The sequence below is a fragment of the Gopherus flavomarginatus genome, chromosome 2 (genome assembly GCF_025201925.1).
Source record: "Gopherus flavomarginatus isolate rGopFla2 chromosome 2, rGopFla2.mat.asm, whole genome shotgun sequence".
Taxonomy (NCBI): Eukaryota; Metazoa; Chordata; order Testudines; family Testudinidae; genus Gopherus; species Gopherus flavomarginatus.
The window spans coordinates 81116929-81134189 of record NC_066618.1 but is presented as its reverse complement, the minus strand read 5'-3'; the positions used below and the strand labels follow the sequence as shown (position 1 = coordinate 81134189).

The 17261-nt window shown below is 38.6% G+C and overlaps 1 protein-coding gene across 6 annotated transcripts in view; it reads right to left on the bottom strand.

Moving 5' to 3' along the window:
* Nucleotides 1-17261, bottom strand: part of NEK11 (NIMA related kinase 11) — a 172227-nt gene that overhangs the window by 86051 nt on the left and 68915 nt on the right. For 5 of the 6 annotated variants that reach the window (XM_050938416.1, XM_050938421.1, XM_050938418.1 and 2 more), the window contains 6 exons: nucleotides 13427-13576; nucleotides 13268-13346; nucleotides 12640-12728; nucleotides 7727-7846; nucleotides 3161-3254; nucleotides 2139-2277 (listed from right to left, as the gene is read on the bottom strand). In XM_050938416.1, the coding sequence (XP_050794373.1) occupies nucleotides 2139-2277; nucleotides 3161-3254; nucleotides 7727-7846; nucleotides 12640-12728; nucleotides 13268-13346; nucleotides 13427-13576 (671 nt within the window). The remainder of the gene's footprint in view (nucleotides 1-2138; nucleotides 2278-3160; nucleotides 3255-7726; nucleotides 7847-12639; nucleotides 12729-13267; nucleotides 13347-13426; nucleotides 13577-17261) is intronic. The other variant, XM_050938417.1, reaches the window with a different exon arrangement.

Genomic DNA, 17261 nt, shown 5'->3' with positions numbered 1-17261 from the left:
TTCATCATTTTAATTAACTTCAATGCTGTGGGTTTTCCCCTCAGCTTTTAGTAGATGTACCTAATACTTCAAAAATTTGATTAAGTCTCCTTGCCACTTAGAACTGAGGTACTAATTAAACTCAATCTTCCAACTCTTATTGGATGATCTCTCCTAGTGGAGTGCAAGTATTTCATACAGTCATCTGGATAAACTTTCAATTGAAGTGTAAGAACCTCAAAATGTCATTGTATAAACTAGTTCCAAGTTTTTTTTTATTTTTGTGCTCTATAGTATATTCATACAAACATACATTTTATTGTGGAAATATAGTTTCAGCAGAAAATTGTAACTTGAAAATTAACAGCAGCTGGCCAAACTTTTCAATGATGGGAGTATAAAGTTAGGTAGTGTTTATATGCTCTCAACCAATCCTTATCATAAGTACCCATCAGATTTATTTAAAACGGATTAACTCTAAAGATAGACATAGATTTCCTCCCCGCTCCCATGCTGTTCTGCATCTGCTTCTCCCCGGTACACTCCCACTCACAGCCTCATTTCCATTGCTCCTTGTTGGTCTCCTATGTCCAACTGTCTCTCTCCCCTGGACATACTTTCTAGCAGCTGTGTTCTCTCCCACACAGTCTCTCTCTCTCTCTCGATACTATGAAAGAGCAAGCCAACCATGTTAGGCATAAATGCTGCTACACTGAAAATTAAAAGCTATTTTCTATTTTTTTAAAGGCAATTTTGATGTTCCCAATTTAGGTTTTTTGATATATCTAAATAAAAAGTTAACATTTAAACCAAGAGCAACGAATGGAAAGTAGTCTCAATAGTTTTCAGTATTAATAATTTAATGCATACATTTGCGTGTAAATATTACATAAATATAGAGATCTAACAAACACACTGTTTTAAGAGGCTGTAATTCACAGTCAACATGTCACTCTCATTAACCACACGGGTCAGACTTTGTGAAGTTAGTACATCACAGAAGTGGTTTATAATTTAATTAAAATCTTTGAACTTTTCAGATATACCCCTAGTTCATATATTATTTATATGAAAACTTCATATACATGCTCCCTTTTTTATTTTTACACTTTATGGGCTTGATCCAAAACCCACTGACTTCAAAAATTACATCTCTTCAGTTAGACTTGGTGTTTGGTTGTTTCAGTCCTGTTCTCAGTGGAGAGGCACCCACATCACAAAATCCACCACTACAACTAGCCCCAAGTTGGAAGTCTCAGCAGACAGGCCAATGAATGAGTAAGCATGAAGACTGAACTACTTTGGTCCTCGAAGCAATTCCTTACAGATCACAGTTGACACATATGGGTTGGAAACTTGCACTGTCCCTGTCCCGTCTATAACATGCCTCTCCTGTGAAAAAATGGAAGCCTTCGGTCCCCAGGATTTTTGACCATTCACCAGTACAACAGGCACACAGAAAAATACAGTATCTGCTTCCTAAGCATTAAGAAGCAAATGAGTTACCATTCTAGAAAGAAACAGAACATCTCTGTGTGCTGTCAGAAATATTATACTAAAAGAGTACGTTATTCTACGTAAAACTTTATTTTCAGTGTATGGAAGCCTGAGCTTTCCCCCTTTGCTCATCCATCCACAAGCAAGGCACATGTTATATAGATTTTCATGACACCAGGACAGTGACTAAGCATTTTAGGCCAATACAGATGAGCAAGGCTCAAAGGTTTTTCATCTGCTTTTCTCACTGTGATACAATTTTGTGTAAAATCCCATCAATATACAGTTGATTTGCAGCTGGAAAGATGACTGCTGAGCATAATGCTGTTCCACACCAGTCACCTGAAGGTGTGAAGATGAAAGCTGTCTGCTTCTTAACCCAGCCCCTCACTTGGAGGTGGAGTTCACCACCTTTTGATACTCCCAGCTCCCCTAGACTCAAGAAACATAAAAACCTCATGTCTCTATACTGCAGTCCCATATTCAGCATCCATCCTTCCTTCTCTTGTAGATTTTTAATTTCTTAGCAACCCTGATCGATTTTTATTGAAATTTCTCTGCTACACGTTAACCAAAGGAGAAAAAAAATTAAACCTTTCCCTGTTTATATGAAGTTTCAAATAGAAAGTGGATTAACTTGCAATACAGTTTCAAACTCTTACCGTGCTCCACAGGTTCTGACATACAGAGCCTGCCCGGTGTCTCATTCTCACTTCGTTCTTTATGTCCTATGGATATGTAGTCCAGTGCAGTGACTGGCTGAGATTGAATTAGATGCTTTGAAGTCTGCTCATCAGATTCCTTATTTGAAACAACATTAATAAATATAATCAGTTAGAAACCTCAGCATGACCATAGTCTAACAGATACTCTGATCTATACAACTGCTGGGTACTTGTAATAAGCAATCACTTTTTTTAAAAGGACTTTTAAATCATTTTTTAAAAAAAACTGACCACCAGCAATTGTTATTTCTTAAAGACAGATAAACATTACTATTTCACTAGAGACAGTGGGAAACAGAAACATACTGACATGCCAGAGAGAAGCTATTAAATGCTAAACAAAAAGGCATAATTTCCAGGATGTGCTGATTGACTTTTTCAAACTATCTTTGCTGCATATGTGATGAGCTGCAGAGCTGGTGCTAAACTGACTTATTTCCTCTTGCAGATAGCTTCAGGCCAAATAAAATCTTGCATGGGGAGACACTCTGAGACTTCCTTCTTACTAAAGGCTGGATGGAAAATTCAAAGTAATCTTCTTAACTAAATAAATAAAAGGAAGCAGCAGCCCTACCAAAGTATGGTATTTTAGAGATTACCATCTTAACACTATCTTGAAAATGAATTTATTTTGAACTATGACTTCAAGTGTGGGGGAAGCAGAAGCAGGCAGTAGAGTCCAAAATTTCAGTGCATATGTTTGGTTTTAAGAATTAGTTTAGGAAAAGGAAATGATGCCATGGGACTGATAAAGACATCCATTGAAGTGTACCTGAGTTACTGAAGGAAATTTTCCTCAATACGGAACCAAGTTCGACTGAGTTTTCTATATTTCTATGCACAATCCAAACTACATATCTGGGGGCAGGATTTGGTCCACAATACTGTAGAAGTGTTAGAAACTGACACTGTAGTTTGAGTGTATGTCTGAAACACTCTAAGGGTGAGTTCATACTTACATGAAGCACATCTATACTCAATTGCTGAAAGTTACGGGACCTCAGTTCTTGCATTCTTTTGAGGTTTTCTTGATATTTTTCTTCTGCCAGTTGTCTATAAAATAAAGAATACATTCATTCAATTTTATGTATCACAAATACCATGCAGGAGTTTCTACAAGGTACTACTGCTTATTATCCATAAATAAATAAATGCAAAAGTACATTATATCAGCCACATGCTCAGGTGTGCACAAAGGGCCTCTATTTATCCAGCGAGTCTTGTGTGGATGCATCTAGGGAGAGAGTTTAGTCCTTAGTTACAGAATTTATAAAATTTATCTTGCCTGCTTTGTATAAGAGTCATGAGGTATCAAATTGTTGGTTCAATACATGAACCAGGTCAACTCTGAAGAACTTAAATACTGTTGCCTTTATTCCACCAAGTGCTCCAGGGAAGTTTTCATCCCAAGGAAAGAGAGGCAGTGTTTTCATATTCAGACAATTGTGCTGGATATTTCCCATAGGAGACTGTACAGTAACTCCTCACTTAATGTTGTAGTTATGTTCCTGAAAAATGCAACTTTAAGCGAAACGATGTTAAGCGAATACAATTTCCCCCTAAGAATTAATGTAAATAGGGGGATTAGGTTCCAGGGAATCTTTTTTCACCAGACAAAAAAGACTATTTTATTTATATATAAGTTTTAAACAAACAATTTAATACTGGTACACAGTGATGATGATTGTGAAGCTTGGTTGAGGTGGAGGAGTCAGAGGGTGGGATACTTCCCTTTCTGCTAAATGATGAACTAGCAATTGGCTGAGCCCTCAACGGTTAACTCTCTCACTTTACAAGGCAACAGTAATGAGGGACATACGCGCATTTCCCCTTTAAGTAAACTGCCTTGTTAATTAGATCAGCTTGCTGAGACCACAGCTGCTGCAAGCTCCCTGCATCCTGAGCCCTGGTGTGTCCCCCCTGCTCTATGGAAGATGGAGTAAGCGGGATGTAGGAGCAGGGGGACACCCTGACATTAGCCCCCTCTTCCTTCCCTCCCTCCCTCCCGCACAGCAAGCAGGAGTCTCAGGGAGCAGCTCCAAGGTGGAGGGCAGGAGCAGCACATGGCAATGGGGGGAGGGACACAGCTGAACTGCAGGCAGCTGCTGCACAGGGAACTTAGGGGAGCGGGGAGCTGATAGGGGGGCTGCCGATCCACCCTGGTTCCAAGCCCCCACCAGCTAGCTGCAACGGGCTGCTCTTCCTGCAAGCAATAGACAAAGCAGGTGGCTGCCAAACAATGTTAGAAGGGAGCATTACACAACTTTAAACGAGCATGTTCCCTAATTGATCAGCAATGTAACAATGAAAGAACATTAACTGGGATGACTTTAAATGAGGAGTTACTGTATTAGGCATATGCTAACTTGGCAAATCCTGTGAGCTCCATGGCTATGCTCTCTTCTTACTCACTTTTGGAACTGCACTAGCTGACTGCAGGTAGCCCACTTGAAATGGAATTCTCTCTTTCTAATCAGGGGCGGCTCTAGACACCAGCAAAGCAAGCAACTGCTTGGGGCAGCCCACTTGCAGGGGCAGCAGCTGGCAGGGATCCAGCCTGTGAGCGGAGAACCAACAGGGGGCCCTGGGACCTGTAGTTCCTTGCTTAGCTCTCTGTCTATTGAACTAGCCCTGGAGCAGGGAAAGAACTACATTTCCCAGCATTCCCTTGGCCTCTACCAACAGGAAAGGGGGGAGGGAGTATGGTAGCTTAAACATCATGCTGCAGCTTGAGCTCACTGCTAGAGCGGGATGGCACTGTGAATGGGGAACATGTGTGCCCAAGGAGTAGAAGGCTTTAGCCCAGATATCCCCTTCAGAAGACATCCCCAGACTGGATTAGGGATACTAGTGTGACCTCACCTTGCAGCCCAGGGCCGGCTGTAGCCATTTCACCGCCCCAAGCATGGCGGCACAGCCGTACCCACCTGCGGGATGTCCACTGGAGCCGCCTGCCGCCCTCCCACAGCATGCCGCCCCAAGCACACGCTTGGCGCGCTGGGGCCTGGAGCCGGCCCTATTGCAGCCCCCATAGAAGGAACTGGAGGGACTAAAAGGACAGTGCCCCTCTCTATCTGAAGCCTAGCAAGGGAGGTACGTGGATCCCACTAGAATTTAAAATGAAAAGTAAGGGAAGGGAGTCTCTACTGGAGCTGGGCAGCTTTAGATACAGTACCAGGCACTTAGGAGGATTTCCACTTCTGAGCCATGGAAGCAGAAACTGACTTTTTTTTCCTCCCAGATTTAGCTAATATTCAGAAAGGGAATCTAGCACTTGCCTTCCAGATTTGAACACATCAAAATTCAGGAGTGCTCAAGCTCAATTTGGGCAGCTGTTACTTCATTTCTCCCAATCAAATATACTGATCCACTGTAACTTGCTGTAGAAAAAGTAGGATAAAATTGAGCAAGAAATGCTTCCCAGTGGTTTTTAGGACTGGAATTGCTATTTTCAAACAGCCATTGCTTTTTCCTTTTTGTTGTTGTTGTTTTTAAAAGGAAGACAGTGATACTGCATTGGCAAATTCCCCATAGAAACAAAGAGTGGAACAAAAGAATAATAAGGCACCTCAGCTTTTCCTCATTTATGTAGGACAGTCTTATAATATGCATCCAGATATCCTCCAATCACACAAGCTGAAAATTGTTCCACTTTACTGCAGTTCTGTAACCATATGGGAACCAATCCTGTTTGTGTTTTGTGCACATCCAAAATTCCTGCTGAATGACCTGCCCTGGGAGCAAGTCACCAGTGACCCAGGGCTGGGGCGGAAGGAGGGTGCAGGTGGGGGAGTGGGGAGAAGAGCCCAGGGCGGGGGTAGCACGGGGTGTGGGTGGAGGGGGCAGAGCCCAGGGCTGGTGCAGCATGGGGGTGTGGGGGGGCACTGATGGGGGGAAGGGGGTGCCCAGAGCTGGTGCAGCATGGGGGTGTGTGAGTCCAAGGCCAGGGTGCCAGGGGGTGTGGGTGGGGGGCGGGAGGCCAGGGCTGGGGTGGGGGAAACCAAATTTTATTTTGCTTGGGGCAGCAAAAAACCTAGAGCCAGCCCTGTTTGTAATACCTCTTTCTTTCCCTGGTGCATTTGTACTACAGTGTGCTCAGATATCCCAGAGTTGAATCTAGGCCAGTGTTAATTTCATGATTATGAATGGGTTTTGAAGATGTCTCTCTCTTTTATGCTACTGAAGAGATAAAACAAATGTATCTGCTGAAACATGAATTAAAAAACTGCCATTCTATATTGTTTCCTAATCCCAATCTACAAAATACTAAGTGACTTCTGTAATCTATTATTTATGATTTTTTCTATACATTTGCACATTGGCCTCTCATAGTTAAGATCATCAAAGATTTTAAGCAACAGCCACAAGTCGTAGCAGAGATGGTGAAATTCTAATAGCTGTTAGACAGTGAGTGAGTGTGTTTCCAGGGAGAACAATTTCTATTGGTATGAGAATTCCTGTCCATATCACAGCATCATCATCTCCAATCCCAGTTGTAATTTTAACCCTTCCCTTACACTAATTTTGATATATGTCAAATAGACCGAACAAATGCTGATTCCAAATTTTTTCGAATTAGGATTTAATACCTCAGCTATTTTACTTGTTTGTAGTCTTTCTTGTAATTGGATGTCATTACTAAATTAAGAAGCATGCTTGCTTTGGCATGACAAGACTAAGACGCTGATCCCAATGGTCATAAACAATTAACCACTCCATTGTAACAAAATAAACATTAGTTAATCTAGACTGAACTTTGAGAGACTGTTTTGAAGAGGATATTAACCTCTAATTCAAGGAGGTGGTGCATCTATGCTTTTTTTTTTTCCCCCCACTTCGGATAAAAAGAGTTGGAAATTTTTTACTGGGAAAAAAAATCAAGCAGATCAGCAACATCATAAATTCTTCCTTATTTTATAGTGGAGCCTTGGCATTCAAACATCACTTCAGGTCCTCCTCATGTTCTCATGAAGAGTATTCACTGTATTTCAAAGAGTCTCTATTATGACACATCATGGTCTCAGGAATAACTCTCTACTTAGAGTTTTTATACCATGCCCAACACCATTGTATCTGCTCACTTACTAAGGCCATTACCTAACATCTTTTCTTTTAGGACTATTAATTTTCTGCCCCTCTACACAAATCCCAGTGGCCAAAATGACTGATGGTTTCCTCCAAACCTGGACTGCTAGTCAAAGCCAGGTGGCTGCCTCGTCAGAGTAGTGGCCTCAACAAGTGATTTAAAAACCCCACCTTTTATAGAAATCAATCCAAAAATTACTTACTCATTTACTTAGTAAAAAAGGCTGTGTCTGAAGTAGAGTTTTGGGCTAATGATCTGACTTTTCCCCCCACTTCAGCAATTATTGTTATCTAACTAATGTAAAATCACCATTCACCCATCAGTAGCTGAAGAACCTGCATAGTATCTATATGTCAACTGTTTTCATTCTTGCTTTTCTGGCAAATTGCACAGATGAAAGAATGCATGGTGAAAATACAGTGTTAGTTATATATCTTACTTAAGCTTCTTTGCTTTCTCATCTGCAGCATTTAACTTCCGCAGCCTCATTCGCTCTCGTGGAGTCATTTTCTGCACCTCAGACAGTTCCCGCAGAGTTTGTAAATGGATCTTTTTCTGCCTAAAAATAAAAGCATGCAAGCCTCTATTTATATAAAAATGTAAACAGCAATATTTAAAATTACATCATTGTGATGCTGAGAGATGTTGACATTCTGAGTGTAATAATGAGGAAAGCATAGGTAATGTAATGGACTAAACAGAGATTTGCTTACTTACAGTAGTGTTATATCAGACTTATTTTCATAATAAAACTATGCAAAATACAGACCTATAAACCCAGAACATTTTGCATGAACCATTTCAAATATTTCATAAGAGGACAGACAAAGTGAAATTCTCAGCAGTATTTTTGTCATAAACGGATAGTTAAGAGTTAATAGAACAGAAGTACTTCATGTCTCTTTTGCCTGTAAAGGGTTAACAAGATCAGTGAGCCTGGCTGTCACCTGACCAGAGGACCAATCGGGGGGACAGGATACTTTCAAATCTTGAGGGAGGGAAGTTTGTGTGTGTGCTGTTAGTTTTTGGATGTTGTTCTCTCTGGGTTCTGAGAGGGACCAGACGTGCAACCAGGTTTCTCGCCAATCTCCCTGATACAGATTCTTATAGATTCAAAATAGTAAGTACTAGTTGATAAGGCGAGTTAGGCTTATGTTTGTTTTCTTTATTTGCAAATGTGTATTTGGCTGGGAGGAGTTCAAATTTGTATTTTGCTGAAAGGATTTTAATTTGTACTTGTATACTTAGGCTGGGAGGGTATTCCCAGTGTCTATAGCTGAAAGACCCTGTAACATATTCCATCTTAAATTTACAAAAATAATTTTTACTGTTTTTCCCTCTTTAATTAAAAGCTTTTCTTGTTTAAGAACCTGATTGTTTTTTTTAGTCTGCTGAGAACCCAGGGGACTGGGTCTGGAGCCACCAGGGAATTGGTGGGGAGAAAGGAGGGAAGGCGGAGAGAAAGGTTATTTTCTCTGTGTGTTAGGATTACTTTCTCTCTCAGGGAGAGTCTGGGAGGGGGAGAGAGAAGGAGGGGGGAAGGTGGATTTTCCTCTGTTTCAAGATTCAAGGAGTTTGAATCACAGTGATCTTCCAGGGTAACCCAGGGAGGGGAAGCCTGGGAGAGGCAACGGTGAGGGACAGCGTTTACTTCCTTGTGTTAAGATCCAGAGAGTCTGGGTCTTGGGGGTCCCCGGGCAAGGTTTTGGGGGGGACCAGAGTGTACCAGGCACTGGAATTCCTGGTTGGTGGCAGCGCTACAAGTACTAAGCTGGTAATTGAGCTTAGAGGAATTCATGCTGGTACCCCATCTTTTGAACGCTACGGTTCAGAGTGGGGAATTATACCAGGACAACTTTATTAATACAATAATAAATATGGAAGCACACCTACAAAAGTTATAGTCTCTTGACTCATTCAAGATATCACAAGCAGAAATTCTGCCTTTCAGTTTAAAATTAAAGCAACTAATAACAATACCAACCAGAATTTTTAAAAATCAATTTTAAACCAGTATAAAAGAAGAAAATGTTAATGCTCCTTTAATGAGATTTTATAATAGTCATTTGCTTCCTTGTAAATGCTGTCTGCTGTTATTCACTTCCTGATCCCACAGAATAGTAGTGGTTTTTTCATGGCTCAAATGGTTTTCATAGATCTCCCCGGAAAGCTAAGTCTGAATTACTAACTCACCTATTCCAGATCTCAACTCCATAAACACAAGAGATCAATACATGAGCTATACTTGAAAAAACTATACAGATCGCAGACTATTTTACAGCCTACAGTGATTATAAGAATGCAACTGTAGTCATACATTATGACTTCCCATGTGAACCAAAAGTTTAGAGTATTGGAATTTATGGTGCGCAATATTCATTTCAAATTGTTACTCTTACTCTCAAGATTCAAGATTTAGCTTCTAAGTCTTCATCTACTTTGATCATCTAAGAGCTTAATTTTATGTCCCAATAAATCACATTGTTTCCCAAGATAATAGGCCCTGGGGAACTTCAGAATGTTTACAATGCAGGTAGAAATATTTTTACCATATTTCTCAAATGTTGTCTATGGAAGAAAATATTAGAAGGATCTCAGTGGTATTGGGAAACATGACACTGAAGACAAAGACAAGAAGATTTCAGTTATTAAGCAATTTGGAACAAATCCTTCAAGAATGAATAATTTAGACATATTTCTTATGCATTATAACAGAGCTGGGATTCATAACACAAAAGCCTCTGGGATAACAAAGCCATTTTTCTTCCAAGTTGAAAGTGAATTTGTAGAGCTTTATGTTCATTTAAATATTTAAAATTTATGACTTGGGTAGAACTGCAGTAAACTATTATGGACTTTTATTAGAAAACATAAAGCTAAGCTGGGCTTGATATATAAACAATTCATGGAAAGAAAAAATACACAGATGCAGAATGACAAAGTAGTTGAGAAGGATGTACATTGAGCAGCTCCTGGTAGGGACTTCCAAAACTGAAATACAGCTTCAACCTTATAGCAATTTATGATTATACTGCCTTCAAATTTAAATGGTTGTCCTTTGACTTTTTGAATGACAGCACTTTCCAGACTTTCCAACACTTTGTCTGTCTCTTTGGCATTTTGCTTAACAATCGCAATACAGATTTTTATTGATCTCATCTGAATTTTATTTAAAACCTTTAAATATTATTGTAATTAAATTCAGACATATTATTTTCATACATATTCTGAAGACTTAACCCAACTGACTCAGAATATAGCACATTTCTGGGAGGGTTTATATTTAATGATAAGGATTATTTAAAAACAAAAAAACAGTTGCCTTTAACTTGAAAAGCTTAAGGGTAAATTTTTAAGCTCTGCCAAAAACAGATTATCTGCACTGTGCTGCATTTTATGGGAACTCTGGGCCTCTGAAAACAGAGATCACCACTGCGAAGAGAAACTGACTTTTCATATGGAACAAACATAAATGCAAGGAGAAAATCTTCAAAACTGTATGCACCTTTCCCTAGAAATGAGCGTTTTAAGAGCTCTACTGCATAAGGACACATGGAAAAGGAATGGATATTTATAGAAAGGTTTATCAAAAAGTAAATTCTTATTTGTCACAGAAATCAAGAATTTCTCTATAGATTCATGCAAAGAACTTGTTAACACTTAGAACGTGTTCAGGAAGATCACAGACCCATCAGTGCTGAATGGATGCAAGGGGTTACTGGCCACAGAATAAACGCACTCTCTCTCTCTGTATATGCCAATTCTGTCCATATATAATGTCAATTAGAAAGGTCATCTGTTTCAATATATTTAAACCAGATCCAATGAAACACCTTTGGAGCTTACTGTATTCCTTCAATGGTAGTCTCCAGGTGTGATCAGTCCATCCTGGAAACACTTTGAAATTTGGAGGTTGATTTTCCATTTTTCAGGTGTAATATTGCTCCCATAATAAGCTGCACCCACAATTTCTGGCCCCAAATAAATAAGCAAGAAAAAGTGCGATTTAAGTTTAGAATGGTGTGTGCAGTTCAATGGAGGTGAAAAATTGTGTCCACAAAATGAAAGCCAGGATTGAAAATCGCATCCCTGATATTTCAAATACTTTATGCTTCAGTATGTATTTCAGCTAACACATTTCAAACACTTTTTGGACATTGAAACCTTGCTTGCATGTTGTGCCAATCACATTTGGGAGCATAACTCTCCACTACCAAACATACATATCTCCTCTGAAGAGCTATGAATTTGCTCTTACATAGGTCCCATGACAAATCAAGTAATAAATATGAAGCAATGGGAGCTTCTTGTAATATTTTATGAATGTTTATGTCCATCTATTTGTTTGATTTGTATTATATTGCTTGTGATACGATTACAAAGGATAATAATAACTTGCCCTTCTGTATTGCCTGTTATCTGAGGATCTCAAAGAAATTTACAAACAATTAATTAAGCCTCAAAAAACTAGGAGGCAAGTAAGAGACAAGGAATGTGCATCACTTCACCCAACCGTGAATTACTGCCACCTTTGTGCAGGAAAACATCAGCTGTTTAATAGTGCAAAGCAATGCGACACAAAATCTAGGGACAAGAAGTGAAGTGGAATGCCAGATCTAACTGAAACTGCAGGGGTAATGTAAGAAGGCAGAATGAAATTATCAGCACTGAAATTTGTGTTAATCATTGCAGTATTGTGGTTTAATACTTATTAAATTAAATATCTTTAATATCATAGAATTATCTGATAGGTAAAATCCAATAAATATGATTACTATTAATTTCTCAATATAGTTAAAAGGCCACTACAATGATAATTACAGGCCTGCATACTGAATATTAGTTTAAATGTTTATGTTTTCAGTTTGAAACCATGTAGAAAAAAAGCTTTGATATTACTGTAGTCACAAACTACACAATGCATAACTGAATCATAACATACTTCAAATCATGACCTACTCTTTCAAAAAGGTACAAATCTGAGGACCACATGTAAAAAATGTGCATTAACTTGTATTTGTGGGCAGGAATAATTTAATTACACATACAACAGGTACTATATTTGCATGTAAAAATACCCTGTATGTATGCACAATTAACCAATGTGTACATGCTGTTATGGGTTTGTACATAGAAATAAGAATGCTTAGCTCTCATACAGTGCTTTTCACCATAGATCTCAAAGCGCTTTAAAAGTGTAGGTGTACATCAGTGTGCGCATTTTTTAGCGCAGATCCCTTTTAAAAATTTGGTCTTATGAGTTTAATTTAAATAAATGTTTAAAACATGAATGCATTTAGCAACTCTTTCCCTTGTAGTACTTTTTACTAATAAAAACACTGCAGTACTTACACAGCATTAACGATGCAAGCAGCTTCTTTCTGACAATTAAATGTCTTGTCTTTCAGAGCCATATTTGTGAATTTGCATTTGACATTCTGCTAAAAAAAATACAACAGCAGCAAAATCAACAAATTATAGTAATGCAGTGACCCAACATCTTCCCAATATAAAATATTTTAACAACTTTTCTGTCCCTCTTCCCATAAAGCCTAGAAATAATATACTCCTTAGCAAGACTACAAAACAGAAAAGCAAGTTGTTTACTAGAGTGTGTTGTTTTTATTAAATATTTGGATACCTCTTGGCCACTGGCCAAATGGAACAGAGTAGAGAATCCTCATACCTTCTCACCCCCAATGATCTCAGAAGTTTGAAATATATAAATGAATGCTCTCTTTATTGCTTATAAAATTTCATGCTGAGCAGACTTACTCACCCAGTCCCCTTTCTAGAGGGTGTGGTGACCAGAGCTTTGTTTTCCCACCATCATTTGTAAAGAAAATGTCTATCTCAAACTTGCATGGACTCCTCTCTGACTCATTTCTTCTCATCAAATGCTCTTCTACATTAGTGCATTTCTGCACCATGCATATTTTGCATGTTAAGTGTATGTCTATTGCTTTTTCACTTTAAATACCTGTAATTGTTCATCAATGTAGGGGATTTTTAGAATCTCTGCTGCAGATGGCCTCAGAGAAGGATTCTTGTTCAGCATGCTGAAATGTTAATGGAAGAAAGCTATCTCAATTATTTTGAAAATAATTGAACATATATGATAAGTCAGAGAACAACAAACCTGTGGAGGACTGCGTTCAGTTTACTTGGATATCTGTCAGGAAGACAAGGTGTGTTGCCTTCCACGATTTTTAGCACAATAGACAAAAAATTGTGTCCAGTAAATGCATGATCCAGATAGCACATCTCATACAAAATGCATCCCAGTGACCTAGAAGAACAAAATAAAATGATGTAAGGAAATAAATACAATATTTTGAAGTGGCATACCCAGAGACAGTACAGTAACTATAACAACAGTGTCTGTAAAGAGCTGAAGTGTGTGTCCTTTTCTCTTGATGATAGGACACTTCGATGCCATATTGTTCTCTTCATCTGAAATAGTCTTCATTCAGACTATAGAATGATCTGCTACTGCTTAGCATTTGTAAAGCCTGTAGCCATTATCATTTCATTGCCACAGACATAGGCACGAAAGTTAAACCACATTAAAAGATTATTATATAAATCAGCTTGTGTTTGTTACAGTCAGTACTAGTTGTTTTAATTAGAGACTGGCAGAGAGGTGATGTTCAGATACAGATTCTTTTAGGTTATTTTAGGGGGGTTAGGTTTGAGGTCAAACCAGGACTAGAGTTCAGGTCTGGATTCAAAAGCACCTAAAATGGCTTCAAATGATTGAAAACTCACAGGAATGAGCATTCTAGTGAGATGCAGTCACTGAGGCACACATCCAAGTCTCATTCTTTCAGACATTAGACCCCATCCAGTTTTGGATTCAAACCAGAACCAAACCCTAAGTGGTGGGTTCATATTAAGAAATTCAAATCTGAATCCCCTTGAAAATTTTATACAGGGAGCGTGAGAGAAAAGAATGTGAGATCCTAGCTCAGGCCCAGCTCCTATTTTAACCTATCAAAATCAAGAGGACACTATGTGAACAGTGAATGTTAAATGGGTGCCTTGGTTTCCCCTTCTCCCACCCATTGCAGGGCTCTCCTTCAAGTTCCTAATGGAGCCAAAAGATCTCCAGAGAGAATATATTTAGGACAAATATTCTGATACTCATGACTTTTTGATGACTGAAATACGACCATTTGTGTCATCGATGTTGCCACTGTTGTACATTGCAACAGATCTTGTGCAAAGTGTGCCATGTAAGGTGTCAATGGAAAAGTTATTTTTTGCTAAATAAGATTATCCTGTTTAAATTCATGTATCATCACTGTATCTGAAGTTATGAATATTGGCTATGTATCTATATCTCCATGCATCTGATGAAGTGGGTTTTAGCCCATGAAAGCTTATGCCCAAATAAATTTGTTAGTCTCTAAGGTGTCACAAGGACTCCTTGTTGTTTTTGCTGATACAGACTAACATGGCTACCCCTCTGAAATATATCTCAAATGTGTGTGTTCTTGGGGTAACACCCACAAGGTAGTTTATATCCAGTCTCTCCAGGCCATTGTGAATGGACTATTCAAGCTTGATGGCCTATTAAGGACAATTCACTAACAATGGGCCATACAATAAATTCATCCCATCCAGTAAGTCTTCCTGTGGATGCCTCAGCACGGATATGGGCAATGGCTGCCTCTAAGAGTCAAAGCATATAAGGACATATGATATGCTCATGTGACTTTGGATTCCATCTTAGGCCAGTAACTTTCCACAAACTGAGGCTGTGAGCTGTATTTGAGTTAGTAAATCTACAGGCATCTGGCAAAGGGTATAAAAGACCTCTGCGATATCTCCATTTTGCCTCTTTCCTGCCCTGATTCTCTGGACTGTGGATTTACAACTAAGAGGAGCATATTGCACTATGGACCGAGGACCTTCCAATCTTTTGGGAGTTAGCAGAGACTTTACAAGCCAGCAGTCTATAACATCACTGCTACAGACCTGATATAAGGACTTTGCAATTATTGTATGCATATGATCTATTAACCATTTCAAACTCTTTCCATCTTTTATTTTATTGATAATGGTTTAGATTTTAGTTACTCAAGGATTGACAGCAGTGTGATTATTGGGTAAGATCTGAGTTATAGATTGACCTGGCTAAGCGGCTGATCTCTTGACATTGGAAGGACTCTATATTTGATGAAATTGGTTTTCAGTAACCACTCATCATAAACTCCAGTGTCTGGGTGATGAGACAAAGGCTGGAATGCCTAAGGAGATTGCATTTTTGACTTCTTGTTAACAAATGTGGTAAAACAGAAGTTTACTTTTGTTACTGGCTTGGTATAATCTAATGATAGAATAACCACCACTCTGGGGTGAGTCTGCTCTATTTTTCAGGAGTTTGACCTGAATCTGGCATTCTCAGCTGTGACCCAATGAGATATAGTGACAGACTTACATATTAGATAGTAACACCACTTTGCAATTCCACCAAGCATTCCCTCTAAAGACTTTAAACCACTTTACTATATGTGTGGGAAGAACTAATGCAATCAGATACAATGACAGTCCAAGGAAACAACAACAGGAGATATGACAAATTTCCGTTATTCACTTTTGATTAGTTAAATACAACTTTAAGAAAGCATATTGGTCCATCTTGCAATTAAAAATGAGACCAAGTTGTTACATTTTGGAGATGAAAGTGAAGCCCATGCTGTATGCATAATACAGACCAAAAAAAAAAAAAAAAAAGGCAAAATATCAGGTACATGTTTCTCAGTGATGCTTTCTAAAATTGGACCTCAGTACAATTGGTAGTATTGGGTGCTTAAAGACAAGTTATGCTCACTCCATATTTAAGCACCTAAATAAGTGCCTGATTTTCAAAAGTTTTGGGTACCTAGGAGCTCCCATAACCCCCCAAACAATGGCTATTAATACAGTAAAGAAATATTTATGCTGTTAGTATTTTAGAAGGTCAAACTAGGAGACATGACAATTGTTACATGAGAAAATGTTCTCTCAATACAGGTACACACACACACGCACACATTATACACAGAAGTATACATACACATGGTATCTGAAACTGTTAAGCAGAAGAGAAGGAAAAGGGAGAATCCCAGTCTGATAGCCAATGTGTTGCAGCTGGCTTTTGCAGATACAATCTGTTTTGAAGACTGCAGATTTTGGCATCTGAAATTGCTTAAGGTGACATCAGGAACATAAGATTTGCCATATCAGGTCAGTGCATTTATCTATTTAGTCCAGTGTCCTACCCACACCTGAGGCTTCAGGGTAAGATGAAAAAGACACCCTAATGCATTCAGCTATTTGTGCAATACTGCACATGGGGAAGGGAAATCTATTCCTGGTTACCATAAGCAATCAGATTATGCCTTGAAGCATATAATTTGATTACTTTTATAATCTTAACTGGAATAGCTACTAATATTAGTGGTTATAAAATTATCCAGCCAGAGATTTGGTTTGATGACTTTCTGTGTTAGTGAAATTTATAGGTTCGCTAGTTGTGTAAAGTACCATTTCATTTTTGTAAGTGTGATGCACATTAATTTCATAGAATGATCAAATAATATGAGCATAAGGGGCCACATAGGAAAGAGAGACTGATCAGTTTTCAGTATACCTGTCACAATCACAGCCAACATCCCTCTGATCCTTCTGCTTTGCAGAATAAATAATCCAAGCTTTGTCAGTCTTCTCTTCATATGTAAGGATTGTATTTTTAACCCTGTTGTTGTTGCTCCTTCTGTGGATCTTTCCAACCCCTGCTACACTGTTTTTAAGGTAGCGAGGCCAAAATTGACATTTCAATTAAAACACTCAAAACACAGAAAATCAAAATTCCAGTAACTTTGTGGAGCACTCTATCATCTCAATAGCACAAGAAATTCTGAAGAATAATAATTTCCTGACATAGTTGTCTCTTTTCTAGAAAAATATGTATAAATTATTGTAACCTT